At 38.5% G+C, this 22,296-nt stretch overlaps 2 protein-coding genes across 35 annotated transcripts; both read right to left on the bottom strand.

Moving 5' to 3' along the window:
* Positions 1-701: 701 nt before the first annotated feature.
* LOC113686393 (uncharacterized) lies at positions 702-6,138 on the bottom strand. Its single transcript, XM_089195728.1, has 3 exons — positions 2,527-6,138; positions 1,488-1,837; positions 702-920 (listed from the first exon to the last, which is right to left on the bottom strand). The coding sequence occupies exons 1-3, from the start codon at positions 2,795-2,797 to the stop codon at positions 759-761; spliced, it is 783 nt and encodes a 260-aa protein (XP_089051854.1). The 5' UTR covers positions 2,798-6,138; the 3' UTR covers positions 702-758.
* A 2,247-nt stretch (positions 6,139-8,385) lies between these two features.
* Positions 8,386-21,213, bottom strand: LOC113686425 (uncharacterized). 34 transcript variants are annotated; one of them, XM_089195691.1, is made up of 19 exons: positions 20,924-21,213; positions 20,628-20,725; positions 18,468-19,646; positions 17,888-17,953; positions 17,503-17,568; positions 17,165-17,230; positions 16,834-16,902; positions 16,210-16,275; positions 15,801-15,866; positions 15,398-15,463; positions 14,998-15,063; positions 14,610-14,672; positions 14,214-14,279; positions 13,844-13,897; positions 13,452-13,517; positions 13,065-13,130; positions 12,676-12,741; positions 10,578-10,706; positions 8,386-8,998 (listed from the first exon to the last, which is right to left on the bottom strand). In XM_089195691.1, exons 3-19 carry the CDS (start codon positions 19,615-19,617, stop codon positions 8,727-8,729), a joined length of 2,463 nt encoding a protein of 820 aa, XP_089051817.1. In that variant the 5' UTR covers positions 19,618-19,646; positions 20,628-20,725; positions 20,924-21,213; the 3' UTR covers positions 8,386-8,726. The 34 variants fall into 34 exon arrangements, with proteins under 34 accessions (XP_089051817.1, XP_089051818.1, XP_089051819.1 ...); XM_089195692.1 differs by having other exon boundaries at positions 18,468-20,190; positions 20,924-21,200; XM_089195693.1 differs by having other exon boundaries at positions 16,834-16,899; positions 20,924-21,200.
* Positions 21,214-22,296: the final 1,083 nt, after the last annotated feature.

Here is a 22,296-nt window from a genome sequence, read left to right as displayed (position 1 = left end):
TCAAGTTTCTTTTCTTTCCCGTACGCAATACATTTTGCCGCGCTTTATTTCAAGTTTTCAGTTGCAACTTCAGAGAGAAAAAATGTTTTGCATGCTAATGAACGACGGCAAGCTCAGACATAAAACAGCTACAGTTTTAAAACATCTACATGGCGACGCCTGATGCGGGTCAGACGAGATTGGTAATGTCAAGAGAAAAAAGTATTGCTCTCCCTTCCAAACACAGCTGTTCTGGGTTTTTTCGGAACATAGGTTATATCAGAAATATTGCAGCTTATTATCCAACTGCACAAAGTAGAGTCAGAAGCCCAATTCAACTGCACGAGGTAAAGTCAGGAGCCTTTGCATAAGTAATGGACATGGTAGAGTACAAATAACACGCGTATCAAGTGCAGAAATCACGCGATATTTGGGAAGCTTGTTATTTTGTTCTTTGAAAATTAAACCAGTCGGTTACGCGTGCTACGCTTATCTATCTGCTTCGCCTTTCTCGCCTTATAAGAAATGCTCATAAAATTAAAAACAGGTGGACCATAAATAACTAATTAGACGTTTTGGTGTGTAGTATCGCTGAATATTTTTACTCACTGGGTATTTTTACACAGCAAAACGTCAAAATAAGATATATTTATGTAAAAAGGGATAATAGTTGGTAGACGTGAGTTGCATCAGACAAGATATACAAAGAAAAAAAAAGCATATTTTTAGGCGATTTATTCAAACAAAAAAAAGGTCATGAAGAAGTGTAAAGAAATATTTTAATCTTGAACATCCTCGTTCCCCTCTGACGGCACGTCTTTCTCATCTCCAGACCCCGAGGCACTGCTCGTGTTCTCTTCCTCAGATGGTGGGGTTTTCCCACTTCTTTGACACGGGCATGGTTCGGGACAGGGATCCGGACAGCTGCCTTGATAAGGAGCCTGGAAACGAATATATTCAGTTTAAAAAAATTTCAAATTTAGTGTCGAAAGTTATTCAGGATTGCTTAGTTTTGTAACACTAAGGGATGTGATAAGTGCAGAACATTCGCGCCACCCTCTCGACCAATCAAAAAGCGAAACTAACACCAATCGTGTTGCTTCATGAAATTGCACAGACGCTTGAAAACGTTTCTTTTCAAGTTTTTCGACCGTGGACTTTTTTTTAAATCTAAAAGGTTTTTTATACGAAAATCGTTAGAATGATACATATAAACTATTTAGTATTCGCGTAGTTTAACATTTTTTGAATAATGAAATCCGTTTGAATACTGAACATCAGTAAAGAACAAAAAAAATTAGTACCACCTCTTTTTGTATGAGTTTGCAAGCATGTATTGCCAAGGAAAACGAAGGCATTCTATTGCGGTATGCTGGAAAGCTGCCATCCCTCTGGAAATTCTTTTTTAACAGGCCTCTCCAACGGTTGCCCCTTAGAGCATCCTAAGAGCTCAAAGACTGTCTCATTTAATTTTTTTTTCAGTTAGTTTATCATGAGGTTTTACTAACCGTATATGTGGCTGCGTAGGGATCGTATGGATAATAGATGGGCGCATGCGCAGGGGCTGGTAATGGAGCTGGAGCAGGAACCGGCGCGCGGACTGGCGCAGAATTAACTACATGGGCTGGATAATAGGGATTGTAGTATTGTTGCCCAGGCTGACACGGACAGGGAGAATAACAGGGGCTTGGGCACCTAAAATAAGCATCTCTGTAAGCGAGATGCCAACCAATTCTTGTGTCTGTGAATGGTGAACTGACAGGGGGAGGGTGAGGAGCAGGTGGTGCGTTACTCTTAGCTTCTGCGCAGTTCAGATTGTGGTATTCCACATTGGCGTCGTGAAGATCTTTCTCAGTTCCTGAATGAAAAATGTATGGGGAGATCTAAATAGATATCAAATTGTATATAGATGTTTTTGTCATTTCAACACACGTAATTATTGCAGGTCCAGTTGCGAATCCTGATCTGGGTTAATCCTTTAACGCCCACGATCTGGTTTTCGACTCCCTCCTCTAGCTTCTGCACATTTCCCTTTAAATGAGTTACAAGAATTTGGTGTTAGATCAAGATAACAACTTCTGCCTGATGAGTTTTAGTATTCTCATTACCTGTTTGTTGGGTAATGTATGAATTCTATTGGGAGAAGTTACAAGTTAATCAATTTTAAGGTTTAATTAGCAGGCAGGGCTCTTACTCAACACCAGCTTCACATTGGGAGTATTTCATCCTAGTTTCGTACCCAGACCCTTCATGGCCAAGCAGTTACAGTTACACGGTAGGATCTGGTTATGAGATTACTTTCTTCCTCTTAGAAATGTGAAAGGACAACGGTGACTGGTCGTGGAAACCCTAGAAACTTATATAGATGGGGAAGGGGAGGTAGGTGCCGTTATTTTGGCTACAATTTAGAAGGAATCTGCTAGTGGAGCAGAAACCGGGAAAAACTGCAACAACAATGGGTCAATTGATGAGTGCGTTTAACACAATCTTTACAGCGCACAAACTTATGAAAAATCAACTGAAGAATACGATATTCTATGCGTTTACCTGGTATCATCATTCCATTTTCATAGACACACCAACACTTAGAGCGAGAATAAGCCTCACATTGATACTCCCTGTAACTACCGTCCAGGTTACAAACCGGTTTAGTCCAGTCAGGCTGGTTTATCCTGCGCCGCATTTCACAATCAGATTCCGGTCGTGGGTAACAAGGAATGTGATAACCATCACAACCGGCCGGGTAATAACTCACATACTGACGGCGATGGCCTAGGTGATTTATTGGGGTGCCTGATATGAAGGAAAGAAACAGCATCGTTATTTGACAATTATTCACCCAGGCGAAGGTGAATATCTACCATTTTTATCGACACTGAGGTAAATAATTGTCTCAGCATATTCCACAAAGGAACCAAAAAATTAGTCTATTTCTGTCAATATATCTACAAATGGCTAGAAATCCAACTTTTGAAGCGCAATTTTGACTGTTCGGCTGCTCAGAAGAGGATAGTGCTTCCTAATCTCTTTCAGTCAACACGCACAAAAACACTGCCAGGATTTGATTAAATTTCATACTACAAAGTTTTATCAAGAACGTACAGTAAGTCTATCTACCTCTAAGTTGAAATTTAAATGATGAATTTTACATCAATATAAATACATGTAAATCTTCCGTAAAATGCAAAGAGTCAATCATTCTCTGGTGAAAACCTGCAACGTAACACGTGATGATACGGTTATTTGAACTTGAACATTTTGTGAAATAAATTTTATCTGATATTTCACTCAGCTAATCAACTGTTTCACTGGAATAATCAAACAAGAGTAACTTTCAACCGAAAGTCTTCGGAATTAACGGATTTGTTATATCACATCTCAAAAATATTTATAATCTTTTTATTATATTGTTGTCTGTTGAAATATACCGACAGTAAAAAAATTGTGACGACATAATCATGATCAGAAAGTGCGTTAATAATTCTCAGCCTTTTTTATCACATCAAATTGGCCCCTGAATGAATTTTGATTTGCCTTTTGCCTGCCTTAAGGATCTCTAGGTCGAGAGGGAAGCGGACCGTCTCTCTTGCGATACTGTCAGCTATGTCAGATATACCACGCTTTCTTGACTCAAATTAATTGGTTCAGCCGTCCGAAACTTACCCAAAACTCCATAAAAGATTAGAGAAAGTAAAATGGCTGTCAGTTCCATTCGAATTCCTCGAGCTCTCAAGTGTATAACCAAGTAAAAACACAGGCAATTTTTTTTTTAAAATAAAACGCGCCTATCACAATTTTGTACCCGCCCAGGTCATTTCAAACACCTATAGGCCAATAGTGGTCAGCGTTTGTTTGCGCGGTCCTAAATTTGACGCTTTGTACCCTCAGCTTTTTGGAAAATCTGACAGATTAAACTGGTACACCAGCAAATTTGATCACCTTCTGGTTTGACATTTAATCTCAATTCTCTCAATTCCATGGATTTGACCGCTCTTCGACTTAAGATTTTCGCCCTCGGAATTATTTTTTGTTAAATTCATTTATAATAAAGTTCGGATAAAACGCGCACTGTCATTGGTTAAAAGAGCATGCTCTATCAGAGTACAAAACATAGAGCTGGGCTAAAGCTGCCACGCCATCTGCCAAATTGTACTATGTCTGACCTTTTCCGGGCCTTCTTTCTAGCTTTTTTCGTTAATCGAAAGTAAAATTTCGAAACAAGCGAGCCGGCAATTAGCAACAGAAGAACCAAACAAAGATTTATAAACATACTAAGCGCTATATATCGTGAGCAGAGACGAAAATCCTCATACAGATAACGAATCGGATTGTCCGAGTTTTGACGGTTTTCGCGCCCATTTAGATTGCAAGATTACAAACGTACTCAAGAAGTGGGGAAAAACACTCGACTACGAATATTAACATGAGCAGGTTACAAAAAAACCTCTACATTTCACAGACTTGTGACTATTTCTACACCATCATGGGGCATCTTGCTCTGCAATTAACAGTGGCTCAGTCCTAAGTGAGGATTAGTCACATTAAATTTTTTAAAAGCTGTGTATGACAAAGTCAATCAATTGTCAATTAATCTACAATAGATTTCGGCAGACACATATCTAAGTTTTATCTTTTCTATTGTGATTTCTTTTCTCAGGATATAGAGTTGCCCCTCGCACCATTGACAGATATGGTGCTGCCCTTAGAAGGGACTATCCAAGTAGCTTGGATAAAAAGTGGAAGCATCACTCATTACATAAAACTGGGAACTGATTAGTTGTACTAGAGGAAGAGTCAGTTTGCTGTTTACCTGAAGATCTTATTAAGACCAAAATGATTTGAACTAAAACTCTTCTTTATATTCCAAGTGTTTCAAGCTACTTCTTCTTGATGACTTCCACAACATCTACACCATGCAGATGCCAGAAAGCAACCTAAAACTGTCAGTTACAACTCACATGACCTCATCGTTATGGATATTCAGGACTCCATTCAAGTCCTAAAGTTACCCGAGAACATGGACATGATTCACCGTTCCCCTAATGTACTTACTGATGGAAGTACTACTAAAGCTTGCATGGGTGGCATTTCAGAAGAAAGCATTAATATAACTGCCAAGAAGATGAAAAATGGCACTCTTCAAACTTGGAAGCTCCATAGAGATACCTCCAAGCATTTTGAGTCTATCACAACTAAGCACAAGAAGTGCTCTGCAAACTAGGCACTTGCCTCTTAATAAATGGGCTTGAAAATCCCATTAAGTTTATGGAAGACTATAAGCTTGCTATCAACCATACCATAGAAAGTACTGGACTAAACCTGTTAACCTACATGAAAAAATGTCCTTCCCTGTCCTGAAGACTGGCCCACTCAGGACTTTATAAAGAAACTAATTGCCCAGCAAAGCAACATCCATTGATCCCAGAACAAGGCCCTTCCCATATGAGCTTTAATGCTGTGGAGGATATAATCTCAGTGTAACACTTCATTTTTATTTTTTTCAAGAGTTTACAACAAAGTTTTTACAAGTGTACTTCCACTCAAACCCAAGCCTTTTCAATCAAACTTAATAATTTTTGGAGTCCTGTGTGGTTCACTACTCATTAGAGATAAAATTTTACAAAAATTCAAATTATGTAAAGACATTGAGTATGTCTGCCTGCTGCACATCTTAGAGGAAGTACTTCCATTAGTTTTTCTCAATATAGCATGGTATTGAGATCTGGAAAGCTTGAAGATTATTAGTCCCTTATGTTTCGATTTCTTATACTATTCATCATCTGGAACCATCATCACTATGGCAGGTCTGCACTTTCAATGTTAAATGAACTGTGTCACCATAGAAACTACTTCCCTGACCACTATAACTTTAAAACAAAATGGTTGACACTACTGACTGAAACAAAGGTTGAAATTTGGCACACACTACTTCAGTTTCACATAACAGATTACTACAAGGCAGAACAGATCTGAGACACAGCTATTGACATTGCTTCTTCATAAACAACAACAATCTTCTTTGGTAATTTCATTCAACCTCACTTACAAACAAACTCTCCTAAAAACCTGAAATTAATAGCTGGGAAGTCAGCTGGGTCTATTTTGAAACTTTTTGCCCCAGTTGGAAAAAACATTGAGACATCAAAAACAGCACAATGCAAAATAGATTAAAGACCTCCATGAAAAAGGCATCTATGCAAATAAAATCTTTTTGACAACATAATGCATACAAAGAAAACTGAATCTCAGTTAAGTTCAATCTGCCTGCTGAGATGTTCAATAACTATTGCCAGTTTCAGAATTTCATTTCAACAGCAGCATATCTTTTTGCTTTGTTTGGTTAGTTTATGTGTTAGGGTTTTTTTTTTAACTTTCAAGGTCATAACGTAGCTAATTGCATATTCTTCATCTTTGCAGATGCCACAGGAGAAAACAAGAGATTGGTTGTCAAAAGAAAAGCCACAATTTCACCAAGAAACTTTCAATGTCTCACTAGAATATAAAGCACAACCACTAGCTCATAAGTTTACACATGAATATGCTGACAGCCAATCCTGTCCTGAAAAATGCTGTGACAATAACAGATGCTTATTGAGAACAGACACTGAAGACACCATTAGGCTACCTTGTTTCCACACCTACTATAATCAGTGCCTGAGACTGTGCAATGATCAATGCTCACAGTGTTTCTGACCATTCTAAGAAGAATTAGGAATATTATCCAAGGCATTTAATGCATATGAGTGAAACAAACTTATCAAGCAGAACAACAACATCAAATGAAAATAGTGGTTGTGATGATGGAGATGATGATGATGATCAGATCCCAGCTATAAGTGACAGAAATCCAGAGTACCATGAGTCCCAACAATGCCATGAATACATAGACCAAGTTCTCAACAACATTTCAGTACCACAACCTGGTGGTGTCTTTCGCAGAAACCAGTCATATTGTTCTACAAATAGCTTATCAACAGTCTCAACATCACACCAGAACTCAGCTCATCAAGTCACAGGTTCTACAAATCATTCTAGTAACCGAATGGTTTGCAAGGTTATTACTCTGAACGTCTCCAGTGGAAAAAGTATGGTTTTTTTAAACTAACGTATACTAGTCCACCCTCAGAGGACAAAATGGTTCCTACTTTTAATGATATTACACTTGCTAAGTTCGTAATTTCAAACTCATCAGTACCTTTTCTGGCCCAACAACTTTAACCAACATGGGGAATGATCATGACAAATGCCATCACTCATGGTAATGCCGTTCAGGGACTGGTCACTGGAGGTAGGCCAACTTACTTTTCTGTAGGAGATGCAATTCAACATTTGAGTTCCCTTGGAAAAGTTGCTGCTGAAGATCCCCTGGATGTGGAACTCACATGCCAGAATCTTGATATTTCACAGTCGCCATTGGCTTTCTACCTCCGGCGTCTAGTGAGAGAACCACAACTTGTAGCCGTGGTAATCATAAAAGGAATGTCCATCTGCTTTCTGGGAAGAGGCAATGAAGTACTGCTAATGGACAGTCACCTCCAGTTTGGAGCTCTTATAGGAAAACAGACAACAGGATATTGAGCCATTTTTAAGTACATGCAAGTGGCTGGTGAGTCCTACAGTTGACATGTGTTCTGTCACTTTTGTAACCTTTACTTAAAGTTTCTGTTCACGGCTCACTGATTTCGACGTCCATGGGTAAAACAGTCGCGATATTTCACAATAAACAAGACCAAGATTTAAACTGTCTCCAAAGTCCTTCTTCCATTTGTCCTGTGCATCGGAATAGTTGGAATTTAACCTTTTCTTCCTCACTGTAAGACAGACAGGTGTTAGAGAGTCCGCCAAGTTGTTTTGATAAATTTACGCATGCGCTATGTATGACCGCTGTGTTGTGCGCAGGGGTCGTTAGGAACTTTTGGACTTGGGGAAGCAAACTGCGGCTTAGAGTCGCTTTCACGGGGAAGATTGAGTTAGTAGTCTAATGAAATGAAACTACAGTATATTTTCACGGGTTCTGCATTGGATTTGTAGCCGCACGGTCATTTTAAGCTTGGATTTTTCGCTTCTCGGTTCGCGCGTGCGGAAATGGAGCGTGCAGCCTTGATGGACAACTTGCTAAAATGGTTTCTTTTCAACACAGTAAGCGGTCAGATAACAAGCGATGCACTGTGGGAGTAAGGTGAGGTATTTTCATTGAGAACTTGACTTATTTTTTAATCCAAAGGGCGGTCGTAAAAGTTCCCATACAAACTCTTATAATTTCGCCATGACGCTTGTACTTCCCAAGATGATCATCTCACAGCTTGGGCAACTTGTGACCTAATTGTTCCAAACAAGCAGTCCTTTTTTGTTTTCAAAGACAGTATATATAGTGGGCTACATTAAAAAAAAACTTAGAGACGTTAGTTTATGTAAAATACTACAACTTTATTTTAAAGGACTTTTCTTAAGCGAAGTTTCACCTTCTCCTCCATATACGTAAGAGTCTGTCCTCCTATAGATCCAATCAAATGCGTGTATAATACTCAGCAAAACACACCAAAAATGTTGTACAATGTTGTAAAAAGGCTATCGATAAAAAGATTTAAATCAAGGTTAAGTAGTCACTAGATTCTTACAATAAATAACCAACTGGAATTTATTGGTAACTCGTAAAGTTATCTCTTCTTTCCACCTTGTAGCCATCTCTTTTTAAAATAACTGCCAGGCTACAGTATGAGCAATGTCTTAATATCTATGAGATATTATCATTCTAAACAATACTTTTCTCCTAAGTCTTTCCGCTGTACCAACTCATGGACTAATGCATTATACAAAGTCTTATAGTCTGCAGCTTCCCCATTGTTTGTTTTCCACAGTTTCAGCATATGAAATCCCCTTTGAGACAAAGTCTTACGGCTGTCTTCAATTTCTTCTATGTCATCTTCCGTAACTCCAGGTAGTCGACGTGCCAGTCGATCCCACTTGACACCAATAGCTTTGCCAAGTGTTTGAAGGTCATCACCAGTTACTACTCCCTCTTGAATATAAAAAAATAGTGTTAATTATTTTAAGACTACCAGCTTACTTGTTACTTACTGTGACTCAGTAAAAATTTTAAAATCACTCATCGCAAGTTATATTTTTTAAAGGGGGAATGGGAAAGAGAGCAAAGGCATTTTTTTTATCATGCCAGAGATTTTCCATCAGGTATTGTGGACGCAGGGTGGCCAAGTGGTAAGGACGCCAGGTTTGTAGTCTGGTGGTCCTGGAAACAAGCCCTCCACCCTGCCACTAACTGGATTGTTCTTCAATGGTTCCTTGAGTTCAGCTCCTTGGCTGTCCTTTGTATATGGCCAACTGCAGCCTGCCTCCAGCCAGTTGGGGTTTTTACACCCCATGTTTATTTATAATGTTTGGGACCAGATTGTTCATATTGGTCCTGAGATGAGCCCTGTTGGGAGCGAGACTGGTTATTTCATTCGAACGTGACAAAAAAATGATAAGCAACTTTTTGGTGAGAAGTTCATATCAAACCAATGACCAACCTGTAACTTTTAAATGCGCTCGCTCACAATGCAAAACCTGTCCTTTCATTCATAACGTAGAGAAAATTTCGGGACCCAAGAGATCTATTAAGATTAGTGATTACTTTACGTGTACCTCTGCCAGTATCATGTACTTCATACCTTGTACTTATTGCTAAAAGTTCCGAGAAAACCTTCACAACGTAGAAAGAAATGACAAGGACGCATCCAAACCAGTCGCTAGCTATAGACAGTTAATCTCTCTAATCATTCTTAACAGCATATGTCAGTTTGCGGCCATTCCATACATCAAGGCAGTTCACCATATCTTACCAACAGCGTAGCTCCATATTCTGCATATAAACTCACACAAAACCCACAATTCCTCCAATCGCTCTGACGAAGGGCTAACGCTCGAAACGTCAGCCTTCAAGCTCTTTACGGTGACCAACCTACGTTTTCAATTCAGTTGTTAACACAAAATTACCTGTTATACTCTCTCACCGACGCAGCACCACAGTTTCTTTAGAAACCTACCCCCCTCCCTCTTATTCTTTGGTTATTTCTTTACCGAGCTCAAAACTAACCATCTCTCTTTTTTATTTAAAAACATAACGCTATCGACATTGCTGATCCTAGCAGTATGCAAGAGGCGTGTCATATGAACTTCGTAATAGACCTCACTCACTGCACAGTCTCTATGGCTCAGTGGTAGAGCATTCGAATTCGGAACGCGGAATCGGAAGGTCTAAATTTCGACTCTTCGTGGGGACTCAGAATTTTTTCTTTGTCCCACGCTCGTGACAAGATGAAAAACACCTTTGTTTATACAAATACATATTCACTCTCATATTCCTCTTATTATCAGGTATGATATGTTAAATAAAACTGATCAGAGTTGATTTATGTTGTGACAGCTAGTGGGGGGTATAACTGATGGTGAGTCAGTAAAAATTAAACACAAAAAAAACTGTTTTGGGAGAGATTGAAAGTTTTTCAAGTCTGCAAAGAAATTTTACATGACCGATCCTTAAAATATCATGCTATTGCATAATTAATCAACTGAAAATGTAATTTTCCTTTTGTCCTTACCCTTAAACTTCCTTGTCTTACTAGTGCTGGATACCCCAGAAGTTCCAGGTTCTCCAATTGCAACACGTTTAGGTTTTTTGGCAGCTGAGCCCCTTTCCTTTTCTAGGTTAACTTCAGTGGAACTAGAAGCTAGTATGTAAGTAAGAGAGATGAAAAGGTTAGGGTAAAAATGTGATATTTTTTGTGTTTGCATTTCCTTTTGCCAACTAGTTTGTCTAAAGAACTAAAGTTTAAGAGTTTCATCCTTCAGAACAGGCATAATTTGTTGCATTTTTCAGGCAAATGGAGATAAGTACTAGGCGAGCGCAAGTCACGCACAGGGTGGGAGCGCAAATAATAACTCATTCCCTTGACTTCATGCGCGCCTCACGCGTGCCTCAATTCGAACTCTGGAATTTAGTGGAAGCCGTTCTGTTTCCGTCAAGTCATACGGTCCTGAAAAGCGAAGTTTTTCCGTGGCTCTGGCTGTTGCTGCTGATGGTACGAAACTGCCGCCTAAAGTCGTTTTCAAAAGATTGCGAACGCGGAGAGACCTGATTCAGTTCCCAGTTTTGTTTGCCGCGTAGTCCTCCCAATGAAAAGTTCCTCCTGGTATGGGATTCCTTCGGAGACCACCTCACCGAACAAGTGAAGAGTCTCCTTCGTCGTCGAACATTGATGTCGGAGTAACACCAGGAGGGCTGACTCCACTTCTTCAGCCACTCGATCGTTGCCTGAACAAGTCATTCAAAGAGAATCTTAAATGAAAGTACTTGACCTGACTCATCAGCAGCCCGTTTGAATACAAGACTAATACACGCCTGCAGGAAAGAAGAAACCCTCAACCTGTAACATGCTTCTTCGTTGGATCAGGGATAGTTAGGCTGAAATTCCCGTGGAGATGGTTCAGAAGTCCTTCAAAGTTTGTGGCACTTCAAAAGCATTCGATGGAACAGAAGATGATGCCCTTTGTGCTACAGGAAGAGATGGAAGGCATACCCGAAGCCCGGGACGATGAAGCACAAGACGAAATTGCTAACAAGTTCGAGACAGACAGCGAAGAGGAAGATTTATGACCTACGGTGGCATATCTGTTCTCTCACTTCAAAGAAACGGCCCTTTTAGGGGCCACCACCAATGATAAAGTCAGTAACCAACGGAAACAAGTTCGTGCTTAGCTTTTTTCAAGTTGGATATTCGTCTGTAAGCCGAATCTGATCGTGTGTAGTGTCCTTTACATAGTGTTTATGTTTTGATCTCAAAAAGATCTCGGCTACAAGCCGAAACCCTTTTTCGGCCAAAATTTGGAAATATTCGGAAAAAATCGCTCGGCTTATAGCCGAATTGCTACGTTAGTTAAGAAAAAAACTTTGTGGGATGAAAGAATGCGACTAGTGCTGACCATACTACTTAATGTCTTTGAGATAATAGTACTATTTGGTAATGTAAACCTCGTACTTCAATAAGGATTGTACTATGCAAAATTGTTTATCCCTCGTTGAAGAATGTTACAGCTGGCTAGTACATGTCATGCACAACCAGCAAACACAAGATAATTGATGGCCAAATAGGCAATTGCCATGGCAATCAAAACAATTGCAAATTAAAGCCCTGCTTTGTCAAAACCACAAATGATTTTGCCCCTTAAAATGATAAGTAATTAATTAGTTTGCTGATCACCCTGTAACAAGTGTCCAAAGTGAGATAAACATTTCCCTGGAACAGATCTAATAGCAATCTGGGTGACAAACACCAATATATGAAATCCACAGATTTCCAAGGAATGTAAAGTTACATGGTTCCTTCATTTTAAAAGTAAGTCACCTTAATGTTGCTTCCCAAATATGAAAGGGGAATCTACATTTGATGCGCACTGCTATGGATCCTCAGCAGGGTCTTTCACAAAATGGAAATACCCCTATTAAGGTATTCGCATTGAATATGTCATAACTATGAAATAATACTGTCCAGGAATTGTTTTCTTAGATATTTAAAGAATGTCCAAAAATATAGTGGTATGTTGATTTTGTTAAAATGTTTTGTACCTGCTCCATATAAAAGGACACAGTGTTGATAACACAAGGGTATGTTTAAAAAGTAGACAAATGAGTAATAATACCAGCTGCTCGCTTTCGAAGTGAACTTCTTTTGCCTTGGGACTCCTGTTGCATTTCCTTAGGATGTCCTGTTCGATGTCAATAAATGAATAGCACAAATTACACAAAGACAACTAATCAAAGTATCAGTGTGACTTAATCACTCATCTAAGCCCCACTTGAGTAAAATATGTTGATGCAGCTGTACTTCAACCCAAAGCATTACAATGCATGGAACTAAGGAGGGGTATAGTGTTAAGCCTTGCAATTATCTGTAATTTGTTGCATATTTTTGTGGCAAGCTTGTCATCTGGTGTATTTTCAATGTTTTGTACCTGCTCTATACAAAAAGAACGCAGAGTGTTGATAACTCTAAGGCATGTTTAAAAAGTAGACAAGTGAGTAATAATACCAGCTACTCGCTTTCGAAGTGAACTTCTTTTGCCTTGGGACTCCTGTTGCATTTCCTTAGGATGTCCTGTTAGATGTCAATAAATGAAACGCACAAATTACACAAAGACAACTAATCAAAGTATCAGTGTGACTATCACTCATCTAAGCCCCACTTGAGTAAAATATGTTGATGCAGCTGTACTTCAACCCATAGCATTACAATGCATGGAACTAAGGAGGAGTATAGTGTTAAACCTTGCAATTATCTCTAATCTGTTGCATATTTATGTGGCAAGCTTGTCATCTGGTGTATTTTCAATGTTTTGTACCTGCTCTATACGAAAAGAACACAGAGTGTTGATAACTCTAAGGAATGTTTAAAAAGTAGACAAGTGAGTAATAATACCAGCTACTCGCTTTCGAGGTGAACTTCTTCTGCCTTGGGACTCCTGTTGCATTTCCTTAGGATGTCCTGTTAAATGTCGATAAATGAATAGCACAAATTACACAAAGACAACTAATCAAAGTATCAGTGTGACTGTCATTCATCTAAGCCCCACATGAGTAAAATATAATGGTGCAGCTGTACTTCAACTCATAGCATTACAATGCATGAAACTAAGGAGGTGAATCCTGTAATAGTGGTAAGCCTTGAAAATAACTGTAATTTGTTGCATATTTTTGTGGCAACCTTATTATCTGGCATAATTTAATGTTTTGTACCAGCTCTATACGAAAAGGATGCAGAGTGTTGATAACAATAAGGTGTGGTTAAAAAGTAGACAAGTGAGTAATTACCAGCTACTCGCTTTCGAGGTGAACTTCTTTTGCCTTGGGACTCCTCAGGATGTCCTGTTAGATGTCAATAAATAAAAAGCACAAATTACACAAAGACAAGCAATCAAAGTATCAGTGTGACTGTCACTCATCTACGCTCCACTTGAGTAAAAATATGTTGATCCAACTGTACTTCAACCCATAGCATCACAATACATGAAACTAAGGAGGGGTATAGTGTTAAGCCTAGCAAGTAACTGTACTTTGTTGCATATTTTTGTGGCAAGCTTGTCATCTGGTGTAATTTCAATGTTTTGCACCTGCTAAAAAAAACGCAGAGTGCTGATAACTCTAAGGAATGTTTAAAAAGTAAACAAGTGAGTAATAATACCAGCTACTGGCTTTCGAGGTGAACTTCTTTTGCCTTGGGACTCCTGTTGCATTTCCTCAGGATGTCCTGTTAGATGTCGATAAATGAATAGCACAAATTACACAAAGACAGCTAATCAAAGTATCAGTGTGACTGTCATTCATCTAAGCCCCACATGAGTAAAATATGTTGGTGCAGCTGTACTTCAACTCATAGCATTTAACAATGCATGAAACTAAGGAATTGAAACCTGTAATAGTGGTAAGCCTTGAAAATAACTGTATTTTTTTGCATATTTTTGTGGCAAGCTTGTTATCTGGCATAATTCAATGTTTTGGACCAGCTCTATACGAAAAGGATGCAGAGTGTTGATAACAGTAACGTATGGTTAAAGAGTAGTAGACGAGTGAGTAATACCAGCTACTCGCTTTCGAAGTGAACTTTTGCCTTGGGGCTCCTGTTGCATTTCCTTAGGATGTTCTGTTAAATGTCGATAAATGAATAGCACAAATTACACAAAGACAACTAATCAAAGTATCAGTGTGACTGTCATTCATCTAAGCCCCACATTAGTAAAATATATTGGTGCAGCTGTACTTCAACTCAGCATTACAATGCATGAAAGTAAGGAGGTGAAACCTGTAATAGTGGTAAGCCTTGAAAATAACTGTAATTTTTTTCATACTTTGTGGCAACCTTATTATCTGGCGTAATTCAATGTTTTGTACCAGCTCTATATGAAAAGGATGCAGAGTGTTGATAACAAAAAGGTGTGGTTAAAAAGTAGACAAGTGAGTAGTAATACCTGCTACTCGCTTTCGAGGTGAACTTCTTTTGCCTTGGGACTCCTGTTGTATTTCCTCAGGATGTCCTGTTAGATGTCAATAAATGAATAGCATTAATTACACAAAAACAAGCAATCAAAGTATTATAGTGTGACTGTCACTCATCTACGCCCCACTTGAGTAAAATATGTTGATGCAGCTGTATTTCAATCTAGAGCATTATAATGCATGGAACTATAAAAGGAGGTGAAACCTGTAATAATGTTAAGCCTTGCAAGTAACTGTAATTTGTTGCATATTTTTGTGGCAAGCATAATGTCATCTGGTGTAATTTCAGTGTCTTGTACCTGCTCTATACAAAAAGAACGCAGAGTATTGATATAACTCTAAGGCATGTTTAAAACAAGTGAGTAATAATACCAGCCACTCGCTTTCGAGGTGAACTTCTTTTGCCTTGGGACTCCTGTTGCATTTCCTCAGGATGTCCTGTTAGATGTCGATAGCGGAATAGCACAAATTACACAAAGACAAGCAATCAAAGTATCAGTGTGAGTGTCATTTATCTATAAGCCCCACATGAGTAAAATATGCTGGTGCAGCTGAACTTCAACTCAGCATCACAATGCATGGAACTTGAAGGAGGACTGAAACCTGTAATAGTGTTTTAAAAGTCTTGCAAGTAACTGTAATTTGTTGCATATTTTTGTGGAAAACTTGTTATCTGGTGTAATTTTAATGTTTTGAACCTAGTTTATATAAAAAGAATGCAGAGTGTTGATAACACTAGGGCATTTTTAGAAAGTAGACAAGTGAGTCATAATACCAGCCACTTGCTTTCGAGGTGAACTTCTTTTGCCTTGAGACTCCTGTTGCATTTCCTCAGGATGTCCTGTTAGATGTCAATAAATGAATAGCACAAATTACACAAAGACAACTAATCAAAGTATCAGTGTGACTGTCATTCATCTAAGTCCCACATGAGTAAAATATATTGGTGCAGCTGTACTTCAACTCAATCATAGCATTACAATGCATGAAACTAAGGAGGTGAAACCAGTAATAGAGGTAATTAAGCCTTGTAAATAAATGTAATTTAATTGTTGCATATTTTTGAGACAAGCTTGTTATCATGTGTAACTTAATGTCTTGTAGCAGCTCTATACAAAAGGGATGCAGAGTGTTGATAAGTCACTTAGGCATGGTTAAAAAAGTAAACAAGTGAGTGATAATACCAGCCGCTCGCTTTTGAGGTGAACTTCTTCTGCCTTGGGACTCCTGTTGCATTTCCTCAGGATGTCCTGTTAGATGTCATTAAATGAATAGCACAAATTACACAAAGACAAGTAATCAAAGTATTGATGTAACTGTCATTTTTCTAAGCCCCACATAAGTAAAACACGTTGATGCAGCTGTGCTTCAACTTATAGCATTACAATGCATGGAACTAAGGAGGTGAAACCTTTAATAGTGTTTCGCCTTGTAAGCAACTGTAATTTGTTGCATATTTTTGTGGCAAGCAAGGATGTCCTGTTAGATGTCATTAAATGAATAGCACAAATTACACAAAGACAAGTAATCAAAGTATTGATGTAACTGTCATTTTTCTAAGCCCCACATAAGTAAAACACGTTGATGCAGCTGTACTTCAACTTATAGCATTACAATGCATGGAACTAAGGAGGTGAAACCTTTAATAGTGTTTCGTCTTGTAAGCAACTGTAATTTGTTGCATATTTTTGTGGCAAGCTTGTTATCTAGCATAATTTTAATGTTTTGTACCTACTCTATACAAAAAGGATGCAGAGTGTTATTAACACCAGGGCATGTTCAGAAAGTAGACAAATGAGTAATAATACCAGCTACTCGCTTTCGAGGTGAACTTCTTTTGCCATGGGACTCCTGTTGCATTTCCTCAGGATGTCCTGCTAGATGTTGATAAATGAATAGCACAAATTACACAAAGACAACTAATCAAAGTATTGGTGCAAGTGTCATTTTTCTAAGCCTCACATTAGTAAATGTGTTGTTGTAGCTGTACTTCAACTCATAGCATTACAATGCATGGAACTAAGGCAAGCTTTTTATCTGGTGTAATTTCAATGTTTTGTACCAGCTCTATACAAAAAGGATGCAGATTGTTGATAACAATAAGGCATGGTTAAAAAGTAAATAAGTGAGTAATAATACCAGCTACTCGCTTTCGAGGTGAACTTCTTTTGCCTTGGGACTCTTGTTGCATTTCCTCAGTATGTCCTGTCAGATGTCGATAAATGAATAGCACGAATAGCATGATTAAAATATGTTGTTGCAGCTGTACTTCAACTTATAGCATTACAATGGAAATAAGGAGGTGAAACTTGTAATAGTGTTAAGCCTGATAAATAACTCTCATGTTTTCCATATTTTTGTGGCAAGCTTGTTATCTGGTGTAATTTCAGTGTTTTATAACAGCTCTTTATAAAAAGGATACAGAGTGTGAATGACGTGAGGGCATGTTTAAAAAATAAACAAGTGAGTCATAATACCAGCCATTTGCTTTCGAGCTGAATGCCTTTTGCCTTGGGACTCCTGTTGCATTTCCTTAGCACGTTCTGTTAGATGTCAATAAATGAATAGCACATATTACACAAAGACAAGTAATCAAAGTATCAGTGTGACTGTCATTCATCTAAGCCCCACACAAGCAAAGTATGTTGGTGTAGCTGTACTTCAACTCATAACATTACAATGGAATTAAGGAGGTGAAACCCGTAATAGTGTTAAGCCTTGTAAGTAACTGTAATTTGTTGCATATTTTTGCAACCTTGTTATCTGGTGTAATTCGGTGTTATGTACCTGCTCTATATGCAAAGGATGCAGAGTGTTAATTACGCTCGGGCATGCTTTAAAAATAGACCATCGAGTATATACCTGCCAGTCGTCTTCGAGCTGAGTGCCTTTTGCCTTGGGACTCCTGTTGCATTTCCTCAGCACATCCTGTTAGATACCAATAAATGAATAGCATAAATTACACAAAGATAACTAATCAAAGTATCAGTGTGACTGTCATTTATCTACACCCCACATGAATAAAATATGTTGGTGCAGCTGTACTTTAACTCATACATCATAACAATGGAACTAAAGAGGTGAAACCTGTATTAGTGTTAAGCCTTGTAAGTAACTGTAATTTGTTGCCTTGATTCTTGTGGCAAGCTAGATATCTGGTGTTATTTCAAAGGCCATTTTAAGGATTGGTGTCTTTGAGTACATGAAAATCAAAACAACTTTGCACTAAAACATACATATTGTACTGAAATCAGCAACAATCCAATTTGCACAGATACAAAACACCCCCTAATATCCATCTATTTTTTTTTATATCACTCTTTTATTAATTCAAGTCATGGTGCCTATTTCAAAATGATAAACAGGTTTGTGCCAATCAGCTATTAGATACTTGTTGAGTTCTTGTATTTCTGGTAAATGCATATCAAACAAATATTTCAACCTGAATGCAAGGCTCTAAGCTTCTTTACAAAAGCAGCACATTGGTCACTCCAAGAGTATCTCTCTTTATAATTGTCACGTAGCATTCTTGCCCCTTCTAATCTAGTTTTCAGATGTTTTTGTACTCGCTTGATTTGTTCAGCCCAATCAGCTTCTTGATCTACTATGCAGCCATGCCCTAAAGGTACTTCCTCTAGAGCCTCTGCCAAGCCAGAATTATGGGTAATAAGGATTGGTACACCTGCTGACAATGCCTCCAAAGCTGTGAGACCAAATGCCCCTGTACCTGAAGGCATCAAAACAAGATCCACTTTTGAAAATACCTGAGCCAGTTTTGTTCTTTCTTTGTTAAAACTTCTCACAATCAGATGACTACGAGAGATCCCAAGGCCTTCCAAACTCTCAGCCAGTTTCTCTTGTTCTCCCTCAGGGGCACCAACAACTTTGAGAATATAACTTGGCTCATACTTATTAAGCTGTGCCACTACTTCAGCAGCAACATGAAGACCTTTATGGTCAAAGTCTTCAGTGTTCCCTCTGCCAAACACTAAGATTTCAAAGGTCTTTGAATTTCGGTGTTGCTGCTGTTCGAAAAAAGACTCATCAAAAATGCCAGGTATAAGATTGAATATATGATCTTTCTTACACTGATGCAGAGCAGAATTAAAGGATTCTTTAAGCAGAGAGCCAACTGTTATAACCATGTCAGCGTTCTTACACAATTCTACCTCAGTTTCATGCTGTTCCTGCCCTTTGGAAATGGCAACAGGGGTTTTCTGGAACAATGCTGTTTCTTCTGCATTTCTCAGGACCACATGTACCCATTTACAGCCATAGTTATCCCTAAAGACCTGTCCATGACGTCCAGGCTCAATGCCATAACAAATGATATAGTCAGAACTAAATCCTTCTGGAGGAAACTGCAGACAATCAACTGGTTCATAGCCTGTATACTTTTTAGCTTCAAAAACCTTGATGTTATACTTTTGGGCATCTTCTCTATCCTCTGGACTGGCATATGGAATTAAAATACAAATTTCTACATTTTCTAGTCTAGACAACACTATAGCCATCTGTCTCATGAAGGTGGAACGACCACCTTTGGTTGACTGACTCCATTCCTCAATCACAAAGGTTATCTTAAGCTTCATGAGGGCAGCTTGGTTATTCAGATAATGTCCTGTAAAATTTCAGATCAAATTGGAAATTTCAGAAAAATCAGAATTGTATGATTTCCCTTGATCCATATATATTAGATCCAAAAGAAAAAATACATTAAATCAAAATGCCACAGATGTATTTGCAGTTCCCTAAAAACTCATGTGAGTATATAGGCAGGAGTCTAGAGGTAACATTTTGATCAATCCATTAAAGTTATTGAAGGTTCTGGAATTCTGTGAAATTTCTCCAATACCTCATTCACACCAAAGCCTACATATGTATTAAGGCTTTTTAGTTTAAAATGGCTCAAAATATTTTTTTAATGGAGAGCAGTCTCCTCTAAAAGCAATTTTTGTCAACTTTACATGTAGCACATTGAAAATAAAAGTTAACAAGTATTCGAATCCTACTGAAAATCTAGTTTTTCAATTCTCTGTTTCTGATTTTCATTCAGTTAAATCCAATTTAACAAAACATGTTTCCTGGTGTGAATAGGTTTGGGTATGAGATGCCAGGGTGTGCTGTTTCCAGCTATATGTAGCTCCCTTGTCAATGTTCTGCTCCTTGAAAAGAAAATTGCAATTATTATAATTTGTTCCAAGCAGAAATTTCACTCACATCGAAGCACAAAAATTTGACCCTAAAAATCAGTAAAGTATGCCAAACCAAAAAATAAAACTCCTACAAATTTTTTAATCCATATTGACATGATAGCATTCATTTTTTTCATAAAGCAGTAAACAATACTTATTACTGATCAGCAATTCCATACACCGGCGCTATTCCAATTCATCACTAAACTAATAGGGGGTTTTCCATTTCAGAACAAGCAGTGCCTCTTATCAGCTTTCCACATGTGGCGCAAGATTAGTTAGGCTAGTCTATGTATATACAAAGGCATGTCTTGAAGCATTGCTTCATTTGCCACGTGTAAAATTTTTGGATCTATCAAATTTCGTCCTACATTTTGTAAAGGGCTCGTTCATGCCACCTCGCTTACCTTATAACCCTTGGTATGGGGTCTGTGATCATGATGGAGGATCCCAGATATGAGATCTCATCTCCTTAAGTTTCCAACCAAGGCCATGAAAGTATATGCTGTTGAAATTTTATCATCAGTCGTTACGATGCTGGATGCATTTTTTAAGTACTTCCTTTTATTTTAACCTCTCGTGCGCTGAATGCTCCTTCGCTTTGCCTAGCCGTTATTTAGTACAAACAAGAGCGAGCCGAATAGGAGGCCACATGAAGTATGTCATAAATTACAGACTGAGATTGTTTAGCGATCCCTCTCACCTTATCTATAGGTGTAAATCCATTCACTTGATCGCGTGTTCCTCGAGAAAATTCGATCGATTTGCACTTGTGGTCAAGAAAGGCAACAGTAATTTAACACAGAACCAACGTAATCCCATGAGACATGCAACTCTCTTGGGGGAAAGGTCAAAGGATTTTGGTTGTGTCACAATAAAATTTGCCTTATACCCCATAAGGATCTGCAATATTCTCACAATTTCCCTTCATTAGTTGTTAATTGACTGTCAATTTTCTATACTTCTCCTTCATACTCTATTGGCGACGACCGATCCCCCTCCGTTCACCCCTGAAAACAATGTGATCCCTCTAAAATCCTTCACCCATCCCTTAGTAAGACTCGAAGATCTAGAGATATGTTCTGTTGTTAAGCACAAAGGAAGCGGCTGGAACACTAAAGATGTGTGGAGAGAAACACGAGACGTGCGGAGCTCCGTAGGGAGAAACAGGAGACATACGGAGCTCCGTAGGGAGAAACACGGGAGGCAGTCGAGAGTTGCCGTCTCGCCTGTTCCGAAATTTCACTTTTAACTAACGGAAAAAAGCCGAGAGAAGTCTCGGAAAAGATCGGAGATATTACAATTTGGCAGATGCATGGCGTGACAGCTCAGCCCCATATTTTGTACTCTGATAGAGCACGCTTTACACCAATGACGACGCGCGTTAGATCCGAACTTTATTATAATAGATTTATAATAGTACTTGAACTGAGTGGAGTGCAATTTGTATAGGTAATTACATGATTTCGAGTTCAATTTGAAATAAATAAGCACAAGAAGATTTTTTTAAAGACCAACAAAATTGCACGAGCCCGTAGGGCGGGAGAGGGGGGAATAGGAGTTTTGGAAACAAAAGTTGCAAAATTTGCCACATGCAAAACATGAAGCAAAAATGGTGCGATTCGTGAATAAATCGCACCAATTAGAGCCAATCAGATTACAGGGACCACCAGTGATTTCAAAATGGGTGCAATAAAACCAAAAATGAGTTCCGAGGGCGAACATCTTACCTCAAAGAGCGGTCAAATCCATGAAATTGAGAGAATTAAGATTAAAAGTATGTTAAACCAGAAGGTGATCAAATTTGCTGGTGTGCCGGTTTTATCTGTTAGATTGTCTTAAAAGCTGAGGGTACACTGCCGCGGAAGACGCTTGGGTCCAAGGTTAATTTTCTCTCAACCAGGCGTGATATGGTCAATTTTGCGTTCTTCCATTACAAGGTAAGTAAGGTGCATAATCACGTTTTGGAACACCACGCCTTGAACGTTCATAGTGAATACACTCCATGCACTTTATAACCTGGCCAAATATTCCATTACATTGCATAAAAGACATCTACTAAGGAAACAATAGTTA

The sequence above is a fragment of the Pocillopora damicornis genome, chromosome 2, assembly GCF_964200805.1.
Source record: "Pocillopora damicornis chromosome 2, jaPocDami1.2, whole genome shotgun sequence".
NCBI classification, from domain to species: domain Eukaryota; kingdom Metazoa; phylum Cnidaria; class Anthozoa; order Scleractinia; family Pocilloporidae; genus Pocillopora; species Pocillopora damicornis.
Note: the sequence above shows the minus strand (reverse complement) of the source record. Positions and strands in the feature narration are given on the sequence as shown.